Raw genomic sequence first — 25,175 nt, forward strand, 5'->3', positions numbered from 1 at the left:
AATTCCGTACTCTGGCCAATCAGCACTGGCTAATGCATTGTATTGGCGTGATGAAGCAGTGCTGAATGTGTGTGCTTAGCACACACATTCAGCTCTACTTCATCGGGCTAATAGAATGCATTGGCCAATCAGCGCTGGCCAATGCATTCTATTAGCGTGAACTGAGTTTGCACAGGGGTTCTAGTGCACCCTCGGCTCTGCTACATCAGATTGCTACATCTGATGTAGCAGTGCCGAGTGTGCATCAGATGTGTAGTTGAGCAAAACTGACTCAGCACTGCTAAGTCTCTGCATTCGCATAGGAATGCATTGGCCAGCCTTCGGCCAATCAGCGCTGGCTCTGCCGGAGGAGGCGGAGTCTAAGGTCGGACCTGAATGGAGACTGGTGTGGAGCGATCTTAGACTCCGCCTCCTCCAGCAGAGCCAGCGCTGATTGGTCGAGTTCCGTACTCTGGCCAATCAGCGCTGGCCAATGCATTCTATTAGCCCGATGAAGTAGAGCTGAATGTGTGTGCTTAGCACACACATTCAGCTCTACTTCATCAGGCTAATAGAATACATTGGCCAATCAGCGCTGGCCAATGCATTCTATTAGCTTGATGAAGCAGAGTGTGCACAAGGGTTCAAGCGCACCCTCGGCTCTGATGTAGCAGAGCTGAGGGTGCACAAGGGTTCAAGTGCACCCTCGGCTCTCCTACATCAGAGCCGAGGGTGCGCTTGAACCCTTGTGCAGCCTCGGCTCTGCTACATCAGAGCCGAGGGTGCGCTTGAACCCTTGTGCACACTCTGCTTCATCAAGCTAATAGAATGCATTGGCCAGCACTGATTGGCCAGAGTACGGAATTCGGCCAATCAGCGCTGGCCAATGCATCCCTATGGGAAAAAGTTTATCTCACAAAAATCACAATTACACACCCGATAGAGCCCCAAAAAGTTATTTTTAATAACATTCCCCCCTAAATAAAGGTTATCCCTAGCTATCCCTGCCTGTACAGCTATCCCTGTCTCATAGTCACAAAGTTCACATTCTCATATGACCCGGATTTGAAATCCACTATTCGTCTAAAATGGAGGTCACCTGATTTCGGCAGCCAATGACTTTTTCCAATTTTTTTCAATGCCCCCAGTGTCGTAGTTCCTGTCCCACCTCCCCTGCGCTGTTATTGGTGCAAAAAAGGCGCCAGGGAAGGTGGGAGGGGAATCGAATTTTGGCGCACTTTACCACGTGGTGTTCGATTCGATTCGAACATGGCGAACACCCTGATATCCGATCGAACATGTGTTCGATAGAACACTGTTCGCTCATCTCTATTAAGTATATAATTCCACATGTGTTAATTCATAGTTTTGATGCCTTCAGTGTGAATCTACAATTTTCATAGTCATTAATATACAGAAAAATCTTTGAATGAGAAGGTGTGTCCAAACTTTTGGTCTGTACTGTATACATGAATCTCTCCATATACAGAACTTGTATAGAACAATAGCTCCTATCAAGCATTTATGGCATAGCCTATGGATATATAGTAGACTGCAAACGTTTTAGGTAGGTGCAGAAACAACAAGGCAAACTAAGAATGTGTTAAAAAATAGAAATGTCCTTAGTTTATTTTTATCAATTAACAAAATTAAGGGAATGAACATAAGAGTTGATGCATTTTTTGCCATTGCTCCCATAATCATTTTTTGTGATTTTTGCTATTATATTATCATTTCAATGTGATTTTTAAAACAATCTACAAAAACTGTGGTAGAATTGAGGCAAAAACGCAAAAAAAAGCAAACATGGCACACATGAAGACAGAATTATTCTTCTCCCCCAATCTAGTTCTGAGTGGTGAGGAACGCCTCCCCTACTCCATAGACAAGGACTGGGGGGAATTCCTCATCCTCTTTAAGTTACATGTAATCGTGCAGTTGTAGCTGACATTCAATAGTTGAACTCAATTATTAGCACTGCAAAAAGTCACAGTGTAACCCTAAATTCCGCTGCAGCAGGTTATAAGTAGTTTGCTTCAAATAAAATGTAATAATTGATTTCAAAACTATGTATAAAACCCTTGGAATGGGGCTGTAAAATCCAAAAAGAAAAACTCCGGTGAAGGGGCTGCTCAGGAGCATCAAATTTTCTCTGGATGCTTTTTGAAAGTAAATTAACCCCATTTCTGCCGTAACTCTATAATGGCACTGGTACAAACTCAGAAGCAGATAAGATGCCATAGCCAAATATTTTACACAGCAAATATCTGACAGTAATGCCCACAATGAGAGCCCTCTCTGATTGTAAGTTTCAACCTTTCGTGTCCCTCCTATTTCCCTCTGTCTTTCCACATGATGCTAATCCCCACCACTACTACTCACATTAAGCTCATAGTAGGGCTCCTGAGCAGTGAGCTTACAGTAGCCATCCGATTACTATGGCATCTTGGTGGATGCAGAGGCAGACTTGAATAGTTATACAGGAATTCTACAGTATTGCTGTGTTAAGTATGATGGACTGTGGGGAAGTTTAATATTGGTGATGTTCCATCTCCAGAAACAGGGAGACAGAATGTAACAGGGATATCAGAAAATGTGACTAGGGCTGACACATGACCACCCAAGTGATCTGGGCAGATATATATATATATTTGTTAAAATAAGTTATTTAGTAGTTAGGCAGGGCGGTGGTGTTTAGTATTAACCCCTTAAGGACAAAGCCCAAAAGTATGTTAAGGACCAGGCCTATTTTTTCAAAATTGACATGTCACTTTAAATGGCAATAACTTTGAGACGCTTTAACTTACACAAGTGATTTTGAGACTGTTTTCTCGTAACACATTATACTTCATGTTAGTGGTAAACACTAATCAATATTTTTGTATTTACTTATTAAAAAATAGGAAATTTGATGGAAAAATTGCAATTTTCAAAATGTGAAATTCTCTGCTTTTCAGGCAGATAGTTATACCACCCAAATACAGTAATAAATATCTCCCATATCTCTGCTTTATATCGGCATCATCTTTTGATTGTATTTTAATTTATTTTGGACGTTACAAGGCTTACAAGTGTAACAGCGATTTTCCAGATTTACAAGAAATGTAACTATGTTTTTTTTTTTGTTTTACACACTTTTTTTTTTTTTTTAAAAAAAAACCTTTTTTACACTTTTTTATTTGTGCTGCAAGCACACTAGAACCAGCGATCAGAGAGGGTCGCTGGTTCTATACCAACTATAGACTTGCAATACACGTGTATTGCAAGTCTATACAGGAAGCTAGCTATGCAGATGCATAGACTAGCTTCCTCTCGTCCCGGCATCCAAGGGGTTAACCCTCCCCCCATCTGAGCTCACTCCGATGGGGGGAGGGATTAAGGAGCAGCGTGTAGCTGTAAATTACAGCTAACACAGACTCCTTATGCAGCCGGCAGCATGCTTTATAGCCGGCCAAACCCCTAGGGTGCCATGATCACTATGGATCATGGCACCTTAAGGGTTAAACAGCGGGGGGTCGGTGCAATCACCGTCCCTGCTGCTACAGGGGAAGCCTGGCTGTCAGATACAGCCGGCCTCCCATGGAGATCGCACAGGCTCTGCTTCTGAGCCCGTGCGATCTCCATCACGTACAGGTACGTGGGAATGCGGGAACTAACCACATTCCCTGACGGACATTGTACGTGATTTAGCGTTAAGGGGTTAAATTATCATTTTACCCCTTAAAATTATCTGCTTTGTCTGAATGTACTTCTTACTTGAAGCTTACTTTCAACATAAAATGCAATAATATGTATAGAAAAAAATGATCTTTTAAAAACACACTCAGAACAGATAAGCTTATCCAGTAATTTATAATCTCTCCACATCAATGGTTTAAATGCCAAGAATCATCTTTAATATTATTACAACTAGTAATTCCAGTAATCATTTAACTTAAGGTTCACTGTACGCCATAATTCTATAATGTAAATAATTACTGAATTATATGTTTTACTTGGGATAGGTTTCGATTGGTTCTTACTATAAGAGATGAAAATAGCAGACACTAAACTGAAAACTCATTATCATAAAGAGAATAATTGAGATCCATTTAGGTTTACATTTTGGTTTCCATTTTAAATAGCAATTTTGAAAAACCTTAACAAAATGTATTTAATTTTCTACTTCAAATTGATACAAAATACAACTTGTTTGCCTCATGTAAATATATGTTAGCAGAGAGATACTTTACCTGCGATGCTGATCAGGGCTCGGGACAATTAGACCACAATTACAGTTGTTTACGAGACATTTTCAGGCCAAATTAAGGCTATTTAAGTAATTATTTACAAGATCCTTCACAATGTTCTTTTACAGCTTGTCATTGTTATTATATTGGTGCTTATTGACAAAGATGAGAGCATGAAGTCAACATGGCTGCTATCTGAAGATGACTGAAAAAGTTTAGAAGGCTATGACAGAATAAATGAAGAGAAGGAGGCGTGAGGAGCTATTAGAAGTATAATGATCAGAGTCATTAGTATTAATAACCAACAAGCTAAAACCGTGTCTCAAAACTCAACAAAAAAGGAATAAAGAACAAAAAAATAGAAATAAAATCACTAAGTAACGTTACTGAAAATATATTTAGATGAGGTTGCGTTTGCCGCATGTGCATGAATATTTCACAAATGTGAAATAATTAAGAAATTCAGTAATGTGGAACATAAAAAATAAAATAATAAATTCTTAGAAATTATGATTTACATGTATACAAAACACTAACCAAATATGGACTGTGGGAAAATAAATTAGTTTAATAACACATAACTTTTTGAAATTATATAATCCCATTCTCAGTTCAGCAGTGCTGTTGAAATAGCAGAAGCCCAGAGGATTCCATTCTATCTTATGATCATGAGATTGTTGGACATGACACTAAAAGTTATTTAATACACAATTTATACAGGGAAATATCATTGATATGTGTGGCAGAAATGTATCAAATAGTGATCAAATAGTTTGCTAAGAACCTCACATTTACATGATAATGACTAGAGATGAGCGAGTAGTACTCGATCGAGTAGGTACTTGATCGAGTAGGTACTCGATCGAATACTACGGTATTCAAAATACTCGTACTCGATCGAGTACCACTCGCTATTTGAATGTAAAAGTTTGATGCAGAACCAGCATTGATTGGCCGAATGCTATACAGTCGGCCACTCAACGCTGGTTCTTCTCCTACCTTTAGAAGTCTTCTCCGTGCAGCTTCCCCGCGGCGTCTTCCGGTTCTTCATTCACACTGCCAGGCATCGGGCCTGGGCAGAGCCGACTGCGCATGCCCGCTTGTAGTGCGGACATGCGCAGTCAGCTCTGCCCAGGCCCGATGCCTGGCAGAGTGAATGAAGAACTGGAAGACGCCGCGGGGATGCTGCATGGAGAAGACTTCTCGGAGGATCCAGCCCGACCCTCACTCGTGGACTTGGTAATTGTAATTTGATCGAACATTGCCTACCCCTGAAATGAGCATTTTCCCCCCATAGATTATAATGGGGTTTGATATTCGATTCGAGTAGTCAAATATTGAGGGACTACTCGAAACGAATATCGAATCTCGAACATTTTACTGTTCGCTCATCTCTAATAATGACTATAGCAGTAATACAGCTAAGACTTCATGTACTTAATGTCTGCATATGTCTTATCACCCTCCACAGAGTGCTGCAGAATTTTGTGTTTGTTTATATTTATGCTATGCACCTATATAAAGTTATTTGAATATGAAGGTGTTGTTAAGGGGAACAGATACTTCCATTGTGAAAAAATCTTCAAATATATCAAGGACCATTATTTGGCTTTTGACTTCTTACAGCATATAATACAAAACATTCATACAATAAGGACAGTGTATTTTATATTGTGTTCTAGAAAGTAATGTGTTCTGTATGGAGCTAGCAATACACAATATATGATGGAATAAGACTCATGATTTCTGATTTCAAAATGTTACTTAGCCAATGTATTTTTTGTACTATTTTCTTTTTGTAAATTTTGACCCAATAAAAGTTGCCAGGGGCACGCACACAATAAGCAGCATGAAATCAAATGTGCCATATTGTCTGGCATCTGGTTTGTAACTCTTTTTGAAGTCTTCCTACAAAGTACAAAGAAATGTCAGCTTTGAAACACATGCATTGAGAAAACTCAAAGATGAGCACCTTTTGTTTGATTAGATTTGCATTCAGAATTTTTGCTTACAAAATTAATATCTGCTCTGGTTTTTGCTATTCCTATATCCTAACATAAATATAAGAACATTCGTGTCTGTCCTGTATTGACCATAGAAAAGCAACTTCAGACTAGTTTGTTTTAGTGATACCAAGATAAAGTATGGGCTTTACAGCATAATATTTCTATTTAACTAGATTTTAAATATGGCATATTAGGAAGATACCTATTATAACCACTGATAGAATTTATATTATACTGTATACTATTATATTACTATTATTCTGTAATCATTTATTTGACATTGTGTTTAACTCACCCCCTGACCCTGGTCTATAATCTCTCACTCTGCCAAATTAGTATCCCTGCGCTATGCTGAGGAGGTCCAAAACACCGAAACAGCGCTGTCCATAGCTGGGAATCTGTTCCTTTTGGAATAGACATATTAATTTGGCAATAAACCCCGCATCATATCAGTAGGCTTATTAGCTGAGTCATGCATGATGTTAGGGGGGCTGTCCCTAGAGGGCAGCATACAGAGGCACTGTTCTCCTAATTACATCCTGGATTATAAATTTGCATATTTTTTACCCATAATCCCTAGCGCAGCAGGAATGACTTGTAAGTCTCCGTATGCCTATGTAGGCACACACTCTCCCTAATGTGTATGATTATCCCCTGCCCCTACTTTTAGTTACGACACACAATTTCCTAATTTTCTGTGATGTCTTTAAATGCACCTGCCACTTTAAATAGAAATACAAACTGCCAGAAGTAATGAACATTAAGACAATGGTTATAACATCACTACAGAAGAGAATGTATAGATTTACACTATATAGGTGGATATCTAGATATTCTAATAAATGTGCTGGCTAAGTATGCCTAAAATGCAGCATAAAAAAACAGACCTCTCTGAAGAGTTGTCTCCAAGGTGTTAACCCGTCTCACAGCAAAGAATTGGACTATGCCACCATGGATAGGAATACTGGAACTCTTCATTTGTCAGGCTGTTGGGGTGTGACCCCAATAGTGACAGATTTGAGCAACTCTGTTATAAAAGTGTTAATATTATGAGCAAGTTTTTCTAACCAACCCAGTTATCTATGTATTTAAGTATTATCTCCAGGTTTTATATGGTTAGCCACAATCCTTTAAAAACGCCCATCAATTTTTTTCTAGTATGTTGAGATATTGAAAAATCCTTAATTTGTGATATCCCTACTACTATTTTTTTACCTCTACCTTTATCTTTTTATCTGTACCTACTGTCCCTGTAATGTCTCTACCTTTGAGCTTTTGTATTTGTATTTTGTATTATTATTGTATCATCTATGTTTTTGTAACGCACTAGTCCCCCATGGTGGGACTATTAAAGGTTTATCTTATCTTGTCTTATCTTATCTTATTGCATTGATTTGGTATGAGTGTTCTCTATAGTGTTCCCACATAGTGCCTTGCACACACCAATGCATACAAATCAAATAGTTGTGGCAATTATTCCTTCACATACACAACCCCAGCACCCACCTCTCAAACAGTACCAACTAATGTGTGCCCTGGGAATAAAGCAATGGCATTTCGACATAACATGAATCTAGGTTCTGTACTTAGAAAGATATGAAAAGATGATACTTTATACTTAGTTTCAGTAAATGGCTCAAATTGACAAATAATACTGGTTGATAGGAAGAGTCTGTTTTTATTTCTTACCAACCAGTAAAGCAACCAATAAGCCATTGGAGTATTGGAAATAATTTATGTATACAAATATATAACAATCTATTTTTCTTCATTTTCCTTCATCATTTTATGTGTTATTTAAAAATCAATAAACAATTTCGCTAAAAGCTTGGTTTGAGCCCTGATCTTATTCCGTGGCATGTTTGTGTAATTAATAATTGATCTATCATTGTAATTTCTACCAAGAAACACGTCATTCTGCAATTATAACATGTGCCAAAATGTATGAAGATGGCAAATCCAATACGTCAAATACTGCAAAAGTTAACTCTTTATCAACATTATTAAGGAGTTGTTGGAAAAGAAGCTGCCTAATAGTCGATCCCAATTTAGCAGAGTGATAAATGTTAGGTCATGATCCCAAACCATCGACTCCAGCACTTCAAGGATCTTTCTGCATTCAAAGAAGTCTAATAGAATTGCATGCCAGTCATTTTTACAAGAGCAGCTCTCTATGGTGATATCATGCATAAAAGCTTAGTCACTAAAATGGGATATACAGTAACAATCAGAACCCAGAGTAGGATGAGATACTATACAGTGTCAAGATACAGTAGTCGTGTTATGAAAGGAGTGTACACTGCGCAAATAATGGTGCCATATAATGTCCACATTGTATATTATTAATACTGCTATACAATGTTGAAGAAACATCCAAGTTGTGAACAAGTAAAAAATCGTACATCTCTACATGACAGTATACAATGAAAACTTAGAATGCTGCCGAACCCAGGGATCAGATAAAGGATAAATCTTATTTTTAATGGCCATGAGATGCAGGAGAGGGGACTTTAGTGTGAAAGAGCAGCAGGCTTCTCATACACTGGGAATTGGCATGCAACACCATTACTACATTGCTACTCCTTTGCTTATAGGAAGATTATTCTTTGTTGTGACATCTATCCTATTAGTGTCAATGAGTGACCACCCTTTGAGGGATGGTGAATTCTAACTTTTAAGTATATTGTTATCATGTTGTTATATTGTGTTGATTTGCTTAAAATTTGAGTTTTGTTAACGAAGACCAATCGCTAGGTCTAAAAAGCCCAATGACATACTGCATTTATTAGGCACTACTACCCTGTCCATTGTGGTGTTTTGTTCATTGCAGTGTTTTGTTCATCCCAATCCATTCAGTCATTTCAAAAACATAAGCACTTTTGGTGTTTATGCAAATTAGGTTATATTAGCTGTATATTGTGCATCGTTACCGCTAGTATGAGCTCATTTAAATCAACAATAAAAGAGCTTATATCTTTGGAATAGCTGAATGGATATGGATAAAAAAAACACCAAAATGCTCAGGGTGACAACGCCTATCAGAACATTCCTATTATTGTGCTCTTCAGACCTGGTGAAATGGTATATTTTTCTTTCAATGTTATTGCCCCTGCCATTCATTGGACCTCTTTATAGTGCTCATACAGTGGAACTTCGGGCACTTAAAAAAATAATTAATTAAAAGGAATCCTTCAATTACTTTTCATAAGACACCAGGAAATCTATCTGATGACATTTGCAAATTATTTATGAATTTCTAAAATATATTACCAACAACAATACAATAATGCATGCATATATGTATCTCTAAGGTCTTTAGGTGTGTCCATCATGGTAACAATTCTAAACTGTTCGCGACACATGTTATATAGTGTTTTAGCTTGTCCTCCTTAGAATACCTGCTCCAAACCAAGCACTGCGCTGGCTACCTGTACTGTTTTATTACTATACATTTATTAACAAAAAAACTATATCCTATTCTAAAGTGTAAGCTGGCTGCCTGCCAGACATGTCATTGGCTGAAGCTCTTGTTGCAGAAAAAAAAAAAAATTGCTAAAACATGAAAAGCAATTTTCAGTAACATTGGATAATGCTGGACACCAGCCATTGTTATACTTGCAACAATTCAATTTCATAATGATACATATGCTGTTATGGAAATTATTGTACTTTTGTTCGCTGTAATAGATCTTGTTCTTCCTCAGTAATTTAAAATGGAGAAAAATGTTGCTGACCTTTTCTAATAGGAAAAAAAATACCATCACACTAAAATTGTTTTACTATTTCATTAATACAGGGAAAATACATACAGGATATTCACACAAAAATGATGATGATAATAATAATAATAATAACTATATATTGTATTGTATATTTTAATTATTCAAATTAATATAACTTGTGTAATAATAATTTTAAAAATAATATATATTATATAATAATTATACAATAGGATAATAATAATCATAATAATAATACTGAAGGCATATATATTCAGGCATTGGTGGATGTCGTAAGCTCTTATTTTTCTAAAACGATTGTGCCGGTGTTGCTTCTGGATGACTGATAGGGTTTGGGTCCAGAAATACATCACACCTGTCATTGACTGGTGGCTTTTAAATCCCTTAAATTCAAGTCCAGACCCACCTTTCTTACTGCCCTAGGGCCTCATGCACAAATAAGCTACTATACAGATAGGGTGTTGTACAAAGTCATAATACAGCACCATATGTATGATTCCTTAGACATCTTTTAAATACTTGCATCTATAATCTAAAACTTCATTATTGTCTTTTTTTTTATATCTTTGTAGCAGATGTGTTGATCGGATACCAATAATGATTGTAAATAACATACGCATCAACAGTTGGCCATGCGCTTACATAGAGACCATTTCTCATTTTCAATGGAAACAAAAGTATGGTATAATGTGTTTTTCTATATTTTCTCTACATAAATGAAAGGCAACCATTTTTTGGATCCAGTACACAAATCTTCTGAACAGATATAAAAAGTCAATGTTGATGTACCCTAAGGGTGGTTCTTTATACTACACCATATTCCAGGTAATGGGATGCAATGTTGCGTAATATAGTTCTCCAGCAAAAGCGTGTGAATACTGTGCAACTGTTAAGATCTAGCACTTGTCTGATATATGTATAATATGTCGGATATTCATGCTGCTGCCTTGATACTGCAGGCATGTCTGCTCAGTTTGACTTGGCCATACAATGTGAAGTCACATTCACACAGAGGAAAATGGTGAGGAATTTGGTGTGGAATTACCGCGCTGAAAAAAAAGACTCCCATTGACTTCAATAGGTTCTGCTAGCTTTTTATTCTACTAGTGGGAAAAAAACCTAGTAGAACCCATTGAAGTCCACACCAAATTCCTCACCATTTTCCTCCATGTGAATGGACCCTTAATGGACACTTTTCTGCTAGCAGAAAAAGAAACTCATTGAAGTCAATGGGAGGCTTTTTTTTCAGCACTGAAATTCCACACCAAATTCCTCACCGTTTTCCTCCAAGTGAATGGACCATAAGCAGTTTCCCACTACAAACTCAACAGTAAGACAATGTACAAATGTCTATTTACCAAAATGATTGTAAACTATGAGTTCACCAAAAATCGTTTATATGGAACGAATATTGAGAAGGACTGAGAAGAATTTCCCTTTGAGAGACATTGGTCTTACTGTATAAGTTCTGCCTAATAGAATACAACATAATATGCTAATTCATCATATCAGTAAACAGCTAATGGTTTAAGAGCTCTGGCTCTTTCTTTATGTATCCTTGAACAATGCAAATTGATGGCAATTGTAACATGTCACAGTGAAGTTTTAGATACAGGTTATAAGTTCAAGACTGCTGTTTTAATGTATATAGCTTATTAGATCTGACAAAAAATTGAGATGTATCACATGAAATATTGTCACACTGCTGGGAATATATATGCAATTTTCCTGCCATATACCTATTTATTTCTAATCGATAAAACAACGTTGTATGCAGGCATTTACCAAAGATGGATTATACACTCTACAAGGTGAATCCTTTTCAGTACACTTTAGTCAATCAATGGAAATGTTTAAAAGAAAACACTAAAATAACTCCAAGCAATGAGGGTTTTTTTTTTTTTTTAACCAGTGATATAGATACAAATGCTCAGAAACCTTTTAAAGTATGTTCTCATTGTAGTAAATGATAACATCACTAGTATATGTCAGAGATCAATGACAGACCCGTGGAGTAAAGTGACCTTAGCAAGAGTTTACAACGGCCTCTTAAAGTTTCTTTCTTTACATATCCAGCCCAGTGATCTGTTAGTACTTTAACTTAGTCCCTTCACTTTCAGGCTTTTATATTGTGCCCATTGAAATGCTCTAAAAGCACAAAGGGTAATGTCCCCAGGGTCGGACTGGCCCACCGGGGAACTGGTGAATCAGGTGGGTCCTGAGCCCCAACTATTAATTCTCATTTTGTTAATATAAATGCATTGGTCAGGGGCCCAGATCATGCCCCTCACCATCCTGATCAGTCCCTTAACCAATGCATTTGCATTGGCAAAATGAGGCACTCAGCACAGGACCTGCAAGAACCTCCATATATTAAGTGAAGAGGGCATCATATGGTGGGTCAGCAGCATGGCATTGTTATTACCTGTAGCCGTTCTGTTTCAGTACAGCTAATCTGCAGGGGTCCTGGTGGTGGACCCCTAGATACAATGCCACTGGTGTGCCTTAGGCATTCCTGACCGACACTGAATGTCCCCTTTATGTTTAGAGATGAGAAGTCTCCACCAAGTAGTAAGTAATGGAATATGTGTATGTTGTTATGTGTATGTTGTTATTAAGACAATCGTTGCTGCATCTTCTGCTGGACCGTTGAGATTTTCACTTACAGTCCTATGAAAAAGTTTGAGCACCCCTATTAATCTTAATCATTTTTAGTTCTAAATATTTTGGTGTTTGCAACAGCCATTTCAGTTTGATATATCTAATAACTGATGGACACAGTAATATTTCAGGATTGAAATGAGGTTTATTGTACTAACAGAAAATGTGCAATATGCATTAAACCAAAATTTGACCGGTGCAAAAATATGGGCACCTCAACAGAAAAGTGACATTAATATTTAGTACATCCTCCTTTTGCAAAGATAACAGCCTCTAGTCGCTTCCTGTAGCTTTTAATCAGTTCCTGGATCCTGGATGAAGGGATTTTGGACCATTTCTTTCTACAAAACAATTCAAGTTCAGTTAAGTTTGATGGTCGCTGAACATGGACAGCCCGCTTTCAAATGATCTGAAAACAAAGATTGTTCAACATAGTTGTTCAGGGCAAGGATACAAAACGTTGTCTCAGAGATTTAACCTGTCAGTTTCCACTGTGAGGAACATAGTAAGGAGATGGAAGACCACAGGGACAGTTCTTGTTAAGCCCAGAAGTGGCAGGCCAAGAAAAATATCAGAAAGGCAGAGAAGAAGAATGGTGAGAACAGTCAAGGACAATCCACAGACCACCTCCAAAGAGCTGCAGCATCATCTTGCTGCAGATGGTGTCACTGTGCATCGGTCAACTATACAGCGCACTTTGCACAAATAGAAGCTGTATGGGAGAGTGATGAGAAAGAAGCCGTTTCTGCACGTACGCCACAAATAGAGTTGCCTGAGGTATGAAAAAGCACATTTGGACAAGGCAGCTTCATTTTGGAAACAAAAATTGAGTTGTTTGGTTATAAAAAAAGGCGTTATGCATGGCGTCCAAAAAGAAACAGCATTCCAAGAAAAACACATGCTACCCACTGTAAAATTTGGTGGAGGTTCCATCATGCTTTGGGGCTGTGTGGCCAATGCCGGCATCGGGAATCTTGTTAAAGTTGAGAGTCGCATGGATTCCACTCAGTATCAGCAGATTCTTGAGAATAATGTTCAAGAATCAGTGACGAAGTTGAAGTTACGCCGGGGATGGATATTTCAGCAAGACAATGATCCAAAACACCGCTCCAAATCCTCAGGCATTCATGCAGAGGAACAATTACAATGTTCTGGAATGGCCATCCCAGTCCCCAGACCTGAATATCATTGAACATCTGTGGGATGATTGGAAGCAGGCTGTCCATGCTCGGTGACCATCTAACTTAACTGAACTTGAATTGTTTGTCCAAAATACCTTTATCCAGGATCCAGGAACTGATTAAAAGCTACAGGAGGCAACTAGAGGCCGTTATCTTTGCAAAAGGAGGATCTACTAAATATTAATGTCACTTTTCTGTTGAGGTGCCCATACTTTTGCACCGGTCAAATTGTGAAATATTACTGTGTCCATCAGTTATTAGATATATCAAACTGAAATGGCTGTTGCAAATACCAAAATATTTAGAACTAAAAATGATTAAGATTAATAGGGGTGCCCAAACTTTTTCATAGGACTGTATATTAATAGATTGGTGCTTGTTAACTGGTTTCCACTTGAACATTTTTGCTGGTTTACTTGTTTTCAGAAAAACTCTTTAAGCAGAACCTAAGCCACTCGCAGAACCTTATTAATTGGTAGTTTAATGTTCCAAAGTTCCTATAGAAACCCTGTGTTTGTCTGGGATAAAACATAATAAAGCTTGTAATGACTGTGCCTGTACATGTTGGCTTCATTGAACATGTGTCTGATACATTTTGCAGGCTCAGTAAAACTGAGGTATACTGGCCTGTCTTGGCACCACAAGTACTAGTGATGAGTTTGATTAGACTCAGAAGACTCATCTTGAGGTAAGTATTGCTATTTGCTAAGTACTTGGTCAGATTAAGAAAATAATTGAGACACAGACAGACTTTTTATGGAAATATATGAGATACTAATCCACTGATCTCTAAGGAACTATTGACAGTGTGGACTGTGTAGGAACACACACCATTGACAATGACAACATCCAGTTGTCAGTATATTCATAAGTTCCTACTAGGCTAACAAATTGAATATCACACACCGAACAGTCTAGAGTTATTTATTGGGGAATGCAAGTTCGTTATTTTCTAAAATAGAAACGTCAGGGATGCTGACAGGTCATCTTTAAGACAATTTAACTTAACTAGTGAAACTTCATTGACTTTGTGACTTTTAGACATGTGCCATTATTTACTGTGATAAGAACTACTTAAAAACTGACAGCTATGTAACGATTGAAAGCAAAGTAGATATACAGCAAGATTGCGATCAGAACTATTAGCGACCCTCCACACTAACTTTATTTTGCAATTTATTTTTGTGGAAAAAAATCATTGTGATAAATCATTGAGCTCTATTCATTTATATGGAACAGACTGCATGTCAACAAATAGAGCAAAAATGCTACTGTAGAAATGTGTCTATATAAGTGTAAAATCACATATACTGGAAAGTTAATTGTACAACTAATTTTCTCCAAAATCATTAATCTCCTAATCTATCTTCTGAAAATATAAAGCAATATATGTGTACAGAAACAGCTAAGTCTGTAGTTCTGTAGATTCAGACTGAAGCAGGAAAAACTACAATAAAAAACTGCAATACTATAAAAAATCATAATTAAGATAACATTTTTACATTATCTCTAAGTAAGCATCATATTACTGGCATTATATAGTAAAGTAGCTAAGGGAATGGCATAGGCAGTAGTTATAACTAGAGATGAGCGAACAGTAAAATGTTTGAGGTTCGATATTCGTTTCGAGTAGCCCCTCAATATTCGACTACTCGAATCAAATATCGAACCCTATTATAGTCTATGGGGGGACAATGCTCGTTTCAGGGGTAGGCAACGTTCGATCAAACTATACTTACCAAGTCCACGAGTGAGGGTCGGGCTGGATCCTCTGTGCAGTCTTCTCCTTGCAGCGTTCCCGCGGCGTCTTCCGGAATTCACTCTGCCAGGCATCGGGCCTGGGGAGAGTCGACTGCACATGCCCGCACTACAAGCGGACATGCGAAGTCGGCTCTGCCCAGGCCCGATGCCTGGCAGAGTGAATGAAGAGCCGGAAGACGTCGCGGGGAGGCTGCACGGAGAAGACGTCTAAAGGTAGGAGAAGAACCAGCATTGATTGGCCGACTGTATAGCATTCAGCCAATCAATGCTGGTTCTACATTGAACTTTTACATTCGAACAGCGAGTGGTACTCGATTGAGTACGAGTATTTCGAATACCGTAGTATTCGATCGAATACCTACTCGATCGAGTACTACTCGCTCATCTCTAGTTATAACCTGAGGCCCTCAAAAAACCCATATAAGAAGAAGCCAGTATCATAAATGGAATACGGTAGGTTGTGGGCCGAATGCATTTGGGCTTAGGATCTTAAAGTTAGACCTAAAAACAAATATTCTGGGCCCTTAAAGGGGTTGTCCAGAGAGTTTAAATTGACTTAACTAATCTGGCAGACGATGATGATGGACACAGGGGTTCAAGCCTTATCACAACCTCCAGGTCATGTGATTATAAGAAATGATCCAACCGCCTGGTCTCCCTGCTTCTTTCCCAATTACCCAATTTCATCTGCTATGGGAGCTGGCTGACTATGGTAAAGCTAGCTCCCATAACACAGGCAATTAATTAACTAAATGCCTGATACCTTACCTACTGGGAGAATGGAGATTTCCCTTGACCTCTGCTTGTCAATACACAGAACTGACTAGACGCCTCTTGTTGCATTAACATGAATGAAATATCGGATGAACATATCATATAAAAATACCAGAAATTAGTAAGATGAACCACTGTATTTATATACAGACATGTGCACTCTCAAATCTCAATTTCTTATGAAATTCAATTGAATAAAAGATCATGAGATGCTAACAAAGCCCTTGAAAAGATGCATTTTACAATACACTCAATGGGTGGCCATACATGGGCACATATAAGAGACACATCAAATAATAGAATATCACAAAATTGTTTAAAAAGAAAATTGTCGTTATGTCGTGTTACACATCTCAGGATACTGCATGTTTATTTTGTGTATGAACCAATGGGTGCACAATTTCCATAGGGGGGCTAGTGAAACCCCCCCCCAGACAGCTTCAGTGTATGCACAAAAAAGTTGAAAGCACCTTGGATTGTTTTCTGAGCTTTCTTATTTAGTTTACCACCTTAGCCCTGCACCTTCAATCTTCTGGGTTCCCCACCAGGGACACCTCTCATAGGTCAGTTTTTTAATCCATTTTTCACCACTGGTAGTTGTCCTGTAACTCACGTTGTGTAGTTTGAGGAAGGGCTGCTAAACCAAAACATCTGAATTCTATTTCATCATGACAACCTGCGGCGTTAACTGATATATAAAACCTTGGAATATTTAAACAACTGATTAAACAAGCAAGTTCATAAAACAATCCGGGGTGCTGTCCATTTTTTCGTGTATACACTGAGGATACTGTATGTTGACATAAAAGAAAAGTAGAAATGGACACGTTTGTAGCACCAAAATTTTCCACATGGTTTGTAACCTTGCATAATTTTCTAGTAGGGTTTGTCACATTTAGAAATAACCACAGAAATGTCTCCTCCCTTGGCTGGATATGTTCAGATAAGTGTATCATAAGTTATAGAGGACCTTTCATGGGTTTGGGCACAGGCAGTTTTATATACCGCTGGAAAGTCGACAGTGCACTGAATTCAGCGCACTGTCGACTTTCACAATCCAGTCTGTCAGGAACTCTTCTTTACAGCAGCGCCTATCGCACTGTACAGTGTGAGCGGGGAGGAACGCCCCCTCCCTCTGCTCACAGTGCTCGTCCATAGATGAGTATTATCAGGAGGGGAGGGGGCGTTCCTCCCCACTTACACGGTACAGCGCTATTGACGCTGCTGCAAAGAAGGACGTTCCTGACAGACTGTCAAGAACGCCCTTCTGATTGTGAAGAGCTATGGTACCAGCACCGATAGCTCTTCACCCGGGGCATGGACTGTGAAACCAGACAGTTTGGCTTTCCAGCTGTATATAAAACTGCCTGTGCCCAAACTCCTGAAAGGTCCTCTTTAAGCTACGTTTCTTAACGCAACATGGTGTTGTGACAAGTTATCCCAAAGTGATATGCTAACTATCCTATTCATGTCTATATGTTACCAGTCAATGGGGGAGGGAGCCTTTCAAGGCTTTTGTTTTGGAATCATAATACTGTATTCAATTGGTGTCAAGACCAAGTGGAATCTTTAACCGTCCTAAATATCAGTTGAGTGTGGACACATCAAAGAATTAAATTGCTACAAAGTCAAATTTCTAACATAAGGATCATATTCCAATTTTATTCCCATTTTAAGACGCTGCAAGTTGAATTACATTATAAACTGTATTATAAAATTCCAATAATTGCTAAATTCTAATTGCAATAAAGCATTCAGACACAAGCCAGTGCATTTTAATATTTCTTTTATAACACTTGAAATGTTATTTTGCTGAAGTCATTAGGCTTGAAGTCGTGTAATTACTTGAGCCACATAACTTCACAGGTTACTGAACCAACACCTCAGATTTTCTACAAGGTACCAAGTAATGGCTCAGTGGAGAGAAATGTTTTAGTCACCAACTTTACCATTTCATTGCATACGGAGTTCTTGATTGAAAAGAATTTGTTCTGCACAAATACATGCATTTAAAATACCCTTTACTTCTAAAATATGGAATTGTTGTGCAATGGGCCTGAAAATCTGACTTTAGCAAATGTATCATAGGGATAAATCTGTTTTATATATTTTATTATAGTATGGAAAAATTATTTTACTATGGCACATGAAAACCTTAAGCATTTTTCATGCTGAGAACTGTTACTACAAGTTATAGGATAGAAGATTGCAGCTGTGGCTTTTGTAGCACATTTACTTGCGCTGGGCTTCATGAATAAATCACTTTTTCTATATGTCTCAAATACTGAAACAATCTTATGTGGGCAGTTAGAAATCATATTCGTATTTCATAAAATTTAAAATTTTTAATCTGACTTCCTTACTATTGCCCACGTCATTTCACAACCTTTCAAAACCTTAGATTAAACAATAAAAACAGTTTTATTATTCCTTAGCAAATTATAACAAGGAAATAGAAATAATTTTTGGAAAACTCATTATGAACTTGGTTTAATCATTCCTAATCATAACCACAGACCCTCAACCGTAGTGTGAACATCCTCTAAGTTTTTGAGGGTTTTTTTTGCAAATACCTCTGTAATAGAGATGAGCGAACACTAAAATGTCCGAGTTTCGAAATCCGATAGCAGAGCCGACTGCGCATGCGCGGTCATGCACGGACTGCGCAGTCGGCTCTGACCGGCCCGACGCCTGAGCAGAGCCGACTGCGCATGCGAGGTCATGCCCACACATGCGCAGTCGGCTCTGCCTAGGCCGGATGCCTAGGCAGAGTGAATTCCAGCCGGAAGACGCCGCGGGGACGCGCATGGAGAAGACTTCTAAAGGTAAGAGAAGAACCAGCGTTGATTGGCAGAATGTATAGCATTCTGCCAATCAACTCTGGTTCTGCATCGAACCTTAAATTTCGAACAGCTAGTAGTGTTCGATCGAGTATGAGTATTTTGAATACTGTAGTATTCGATCGAACACCTACTCGATCGAACACTACTCGCTCATCTCTACTCTGTAATATGGAATCTGATGGAACCTGGCACAATTGCCAGGATCTGCCAATATGTTTATGAAATAGAAGGGAAATGAAATACTGTAGGTATTATGGTTTAAAAGAGGATTATTTGATAATAATAATAATAATAATAATAATAATAATAATTATTATTATTATTATTATATTATTATTATTATTATTATTATTATTATTATTATTAACAATAATACATTTTTATGCTTACTGTTCTGAATACTAAATATGTTACTATAATCTAACAATATAATTACAAATAGCAATGCTTAAAATATTTACATGAAAAATTTCCAGGACTGTTGCATAGATTAGGGGTTCTGTTTATGTAATTTAACCCGGACTATGTCTATATTTAGCCTATGTTGTATATTCATTATGATAACCTACAGTAACTTCTCTCTCGCCAGTGACCAACTCTACATTCTCATTACTACTAGCGCTAACCTTGTTTTTTTTTAATATCTATTCATATTAATATTTTTTTAAAATGCATATACTAAAATAAGTACTGCTGTTCCAATAGACTTTACATACATGTATAGTAGAGGTGATTATAAGAAACTTTACAATATATCTTATAACAGAACAATGCTTCTTTTGTTAGATTGTTTCCCTGCCCCAATTATGCTAAACTGACTTTCACTCTGAAAATGACTCTTCGATGAATGACTTCTTTTCATCTGGAGAAGGAGTATAGGTCAAATGACAAATTCTATAGAAGAAGGAGAGGAGTAAGCAGGAAACACAAGTGATAGAGAGCTTACAATCATAACCAAAGCATGGGGGCAACACAGTGACTAGTACTGTAGCTTTGCAGCGCTGGAGTCCTGGGTTCAAATCCCCTCAGGAACAACATCTGCAAGGATTTTGTATGTTCTCCGTGTGTTTGCATGGGTTTCCTCCCATATTCCAAAGACATGCTGATAGGAAAAAAATGTACATTGTGAGCCCTATATAAGGATCACAAGCTACATTAAAAAAAAAAATCCTAACCAAAGCACTTTATTCCCATCAGTACATGTCAGTACTTCTCCATATTTGTCCTGCATAAGACTTGGGCTGTGTCTTAGTGCGGGAGCACTATGTGCACTTTATGGCCATTACAAATACAACATGCTACGGTTATTCCTCACACATAACAGCTTATCTTGATAGGTTACTGAAAAGATAGATATGCTTTTAGTGTTTTTTTTTTTCTTCTCTTGGCATCCTGCCTGTTATTATGCATTTTAGTCAAATTAATTTCTTTTTTACTTATTTTAAGTACTTTGTAATTTCCATAGACTACAGCTAACCCTATAATTTTGCCATTTATTGTCCTTTTAACAGTAGTTGTAAGGAACACAGAGTTCAATTTAAGATGCTTATTCTTGTTTTCTGTAGGAATAAATTAGTCAACATAGGTACTAAAATGATATTTAAAGCATTCCCATTTAGAATTTGACAATAGCTGCTCCCAGTCTATGCCCTGCATTGTAACACTTCATCTGGGGGCATTGGCCTTCTCTAAATTGAAATGTTTTTTTTTTCTTTCCAGCCTGAGGTTGGGTTTTACAAGTTAAGTGGAATATAATTACATTGTGGTCTTTGTTACTAAGTTTTTCACAAACACTGACATTTTCAACAAGCTCAGTATTGCTAGAAATCACCGCATCCAACAGTTTTCTCCCCTTTGGAGATGAAGCAGAACCATGGCCATAATCAATATTGGATACTTAAAATCTTCCATCAAGACCACCCGTACAATCTGTGCATCCTGCTACATTTGTTTAAATAGCAGATCTTTTTTCTCTTTAACGCATTTCTTCCCGCAGTGCTTTTTCGATACAGCTCGCTATGTAGAGCCTTAGCCTCAATCTATTATCAAAACTCTTTACATACTTATAAGGAATGTCTACTTTGGCAGCCAAGTTTAGTCTTAAAAACAAATTTTATTTTAATTTACTACCAAATATAAATGTGCATTAATGTTTGCCATATAATAGTTCAAATATGGACGTCTACAAATGACTTTGTCAGAAAACTACTCCTATGTAAAAGTAATATAAATATTAGAGATGAGCGAGTAGTGTTCGATCGAGTAGGTGTTCGATCGAATACTACGGTATTCGAGATACTCGTACTCGATCGAATGCTACTAGCTGTTCGAAGTTTAAGGTTCGATGCAGACCCAGCGTTGATTGGCAGAATGCTATACATTCTGCCAATCAACGCTGGTTCTTCTCTTTCCTTTAGAAGTCTTCTCTGTGCAGCGTCCCCGTGGCGTCTTCCGGCTGGAATTCACTCTGCCTAGGCATCCGGCCTAGGCAGAGCCGACTGCGCATGCGCGGGCATGCCCACGCATGCGCAGTCGGCTCTGCTCAGTCGTCGGGCCGGGCAGAGCCGACCGCGCATGTGCAGTCAGCTCTGCCTAGGCCCCGATGCCTAGGCAGAGTGAATTCCAGCCGGAAGACGCCGCGGGGGCGCTGTGCCGGGAGAAGACTTCAAGGAGAATCCAGCCCGACCGTCACTCATGGACTTGCTAAGTATAATTTTATTGAATTTTGCATACCCCTGAAATGAGCATTTCCCCCCCCATACACTATAATGGGGTTTGAAATCCGTTTGAACAGTCGAACAGTGTGTGGCTGTTCGAATCGGATTTCGAACCTCGGACATTTTAGTGTTCGCTCATCTCTAATAAATATATTATTTATATATATTCAGATATTAAACAGTACGTAAAGGGAAGAAGTCCAGACTTTGCCCAATTGTAAAATAACCACAAATAAACATAGAAATTAGACATTCACCAATTAGGAATATTATTACTCACCACTGTAAAATTCATAACCTTCAAAATCCATATTGTCATTGCTAAGTTAACAATCATCGTAACCAACAGTAGCAGCACAAAGAAGTACAAGCACCTCTTCCGCCATCCATAAATTCCAACTGGGTAGAACTGAGTGTTTTCTGTCCTTAGATTATTTTGTTGTGTGGCCAAAATGTACTGTTCTCGTGTCATCTAAAAGAAAAGAAAGAAGAATAAACAATAACAATAGGATAAATAAGACTTTATAAAAAATAACATTTAATTATAATAAATAAATGTAACTTTCTGATATGTTTAGAGAACATAAAATCTTACAAAAAAGATAAATCAACCCACAGATATCTAAGAACTACTGGTTGCGGAACTATAAAAGAAAGTGTACAGTTCCTGCCAATGTCCCAGAGATAATGAAAACAATTGTTGCACCCTACTAGCGTTCTGATGTGATGAGTATAGTAATCTTTTTCTTCTTGGATTCCAGGAATAATTGGCAAATCTCTATAAATGGAATCAACTCCTAAACACTCCGGCAGCTCTTGCACATGATGGCTTCACTTAGCAATCAGAACATACAAGTGGACATAGTGCAACAAACCTCCAAGCAATCATAGACCTATTGTATTGTTCTAGGTTGCAAACTTTTATTTTGTATACATGGAATTATATAAATTGGACCTACATAAACAGTCTTCTGTGACATCAAAGGTGCAGCAATGATCTGGTAAAACTCAATTTTGGTGGCTTTGAAGTGGAGTGGTATTGATTGTTCTGAGCATATGTTATCCCATGATAATGTTCTGTGTAAGTGTAAAGGTCTATTTTAACGCTTGTATGTTTTTATTATCAATTAGTAGATGTCACTACATCTGAGATCTACAGGATGAAGTACATTAATGCCATTTCCCAGCAGGGATTGACAAATATTCTCAGAATCCGAGGATTAAACAACTGAGAGCCTTTTCTCTGTAGATGCCGATCTAGTTAAAATCTATCCTGCAAGGTAACATTCTTGTAGACCGCAAGCCACTTAAGGTTTACAAGACAGTGAAAGCAGACAACACGTCTCCTCTCAGCATAGGCTGGATGTGTGATGATGTCAGCATCGCACCCACCTGCATCAAGACGCTGACGTCCTATGTGGACCCTGCGCATAGAGCACAGGTCATGGAGAGGAGGCACTGGAGGCTCCACTCGTCATCAACCAGGTAGGAGAGTATAACTTTTTATTGTTTTGTTTTATAGTACAGTTGTGGGTTTTTTAATAGTATAAGGAGATGGTTAGGAGGGAGAATTGTAAGGGAAGATTCATAAGAGGCCTTAGGAAGATAAGGGGGTTATTTATATAAGGGGACTGTCAGGATACGGAGTCGCCGCAGTCTCCTTACTGCGCGGCGACTCCCCAGGAGACGTGTTAAGAGTTCTATTGGTTGTGCTTAAGTGATTAAGGGTTAATCTTTTCCTTGCTCTCCGTTCTCCATTCCATTAGCCATCACAGGTGTTGTGGGTGGTTTTCTCTGCTGCTATTTAAACCCCACCCAGGCATGGATCCTTGCCAGCCATTCACTTTGTGTTTTCCTGGTCTTCTGCTCTGTCAGTTATCCTGTCTGAGTGTCTTGATAGTGTTTTGACTATTCCTTGTCTTCTGATTTGGTTCTTTACTCTTATCTCCTGGCTTGACCTCTGGCTCATCCGACCTCGCTTTCTCTACTGTGTTTTTGCTGGGACTTGTGGTCTTCCCTTGTTCCATGCTGTTTTGTCTTTTGTTTTGCATTGCTTTTTACACTGTGCTTTCTGCTTAGGTGTGACCCTCGTGACTCCAGTCCCTAGGACTTTCAGGGCCTCCTCTTCCCTGACCCTAGCCGCCTGGACAGTAGCGTAGGAGTCGTGGCAGGCGCACTTCAATTAGGAAGTGCATTGGTCTGCCTCATCTCATATCTACAGCATAGTTATAGCCGCAGGGCCTATGACCCCTTTTGTTATTAGTTGCACAGTGTTGCTTTCCCAGCTGTGGTACTTTGCACTGCCTGATCCTGACTCCGGTCCTTACAGGGACATAGTGAACATAAGGGGTGCCATTTATATAAGGGCTATTAGGGGGCATTATGTATACAAGGGATGAGGGTATTTTAAGGCCCATTTCAAATCTGTGTTCTGCATTCCTTTGGGGGAGTCCGCTTGGAGTCCTCCTGAACAGAATACCAAACACATTAAAAAGCAGTGAGTAATGAAAGCCCATGGACTCCATAGACTATAATGGGGTCCTTGTATTTTCTACGCGGTGTCCGCTGTAACTACATTACATGGCTAGTATGGGATGTATGATACTATATAAACAGAGAATCAGTCAGGGTGCTTACACAGGTACCACAGTCCATTCAAACAGCTGATACTGGGGGTCCCGGGTATTGGAACCCACTTTTTTTTTTTTTTATCAACCTTTTAATTAGGAATCACCAGGGGCAATATTAATAAGGGGGTACACAGGGAAGTTATTTTAAAGATGCACTTGTGGGCATTATTCATTATGGGAGGGTTGTACTGTAGGTGAGGACAATGTGGGTGTTACGGTCAGCAGGATATATAAAAAAAACTAAAAGAAATAATATCCTGCAGATCCCTCTGGACTCTGACTGCTAAACACCCAAGTGTGAATATGGGCTGGCAGTTAGTGTCACTGCCAGCTAAACAAAAGTAACTGGGTGTGCTCTTGTTAGATTCACAGAGCCACCTGCACAGATCAGAGCAGCTGCTACAATAACAAACTGTCTAGCCAGAACTCCTGGCCTAGACGGAGACCGTCTAAACCCTGTGTGCTGCAGTTCCACCCAACCACCAAGGCAACTACTGCCGAAGCAACTAGCAGTGTGAACACTGACTTAGAAGTTAAGCTAGCTAAGGCCTACAGAGATTTTCCCCACTCAATCACACAAGGCAGCATGCTGCCCAACTAACAGAGGGATTACCATCACTGGGGAATATTGCTAGCTAGGCCAACTAATATTTG

The 25,175-nt window shown here is 38.6% G+C and overlaps 1 protein-coding gene across 2 annotated transcripts in view; it reads right to left on the reverse strand.

Moving 5' to 3' along the window:
• SGCZ (sarcoglycan zeta) overlaps positions 1-25,175 on the reverse strand; it is a 726,451-nt gene that overhangs the window by 183,997 nt on the left and 517,279 nt on the right. For both annotated transcript variants that reach the window (XM_075258762.1, XM_075258761.1), the window contains one exon: positions 22,172-22,363. In XM_075258762.1, the coding sequence (XP_075114863.1) occupies positions 22,172-22,363 (192 nt within the window). The remainder of the gene's footprint in view (positions 1-22,171; positions 22,364-25,175) is intronic.

Source organism: Leptodactylus fuscus, chromosome 1 (assembly GCF_031893055.1).
Source record: "Leptodactylus fuscus isolate aLepFus1 chromosome 1, aLepFus1.hap2, whole genome shotgun sequence".
Lineage (NCBI taxonomy): Eukaryota > Metazoa > Chordata > Amphibia > Anura > Leptodactylidae > Leptodactylus > Leptodactylus fuscus.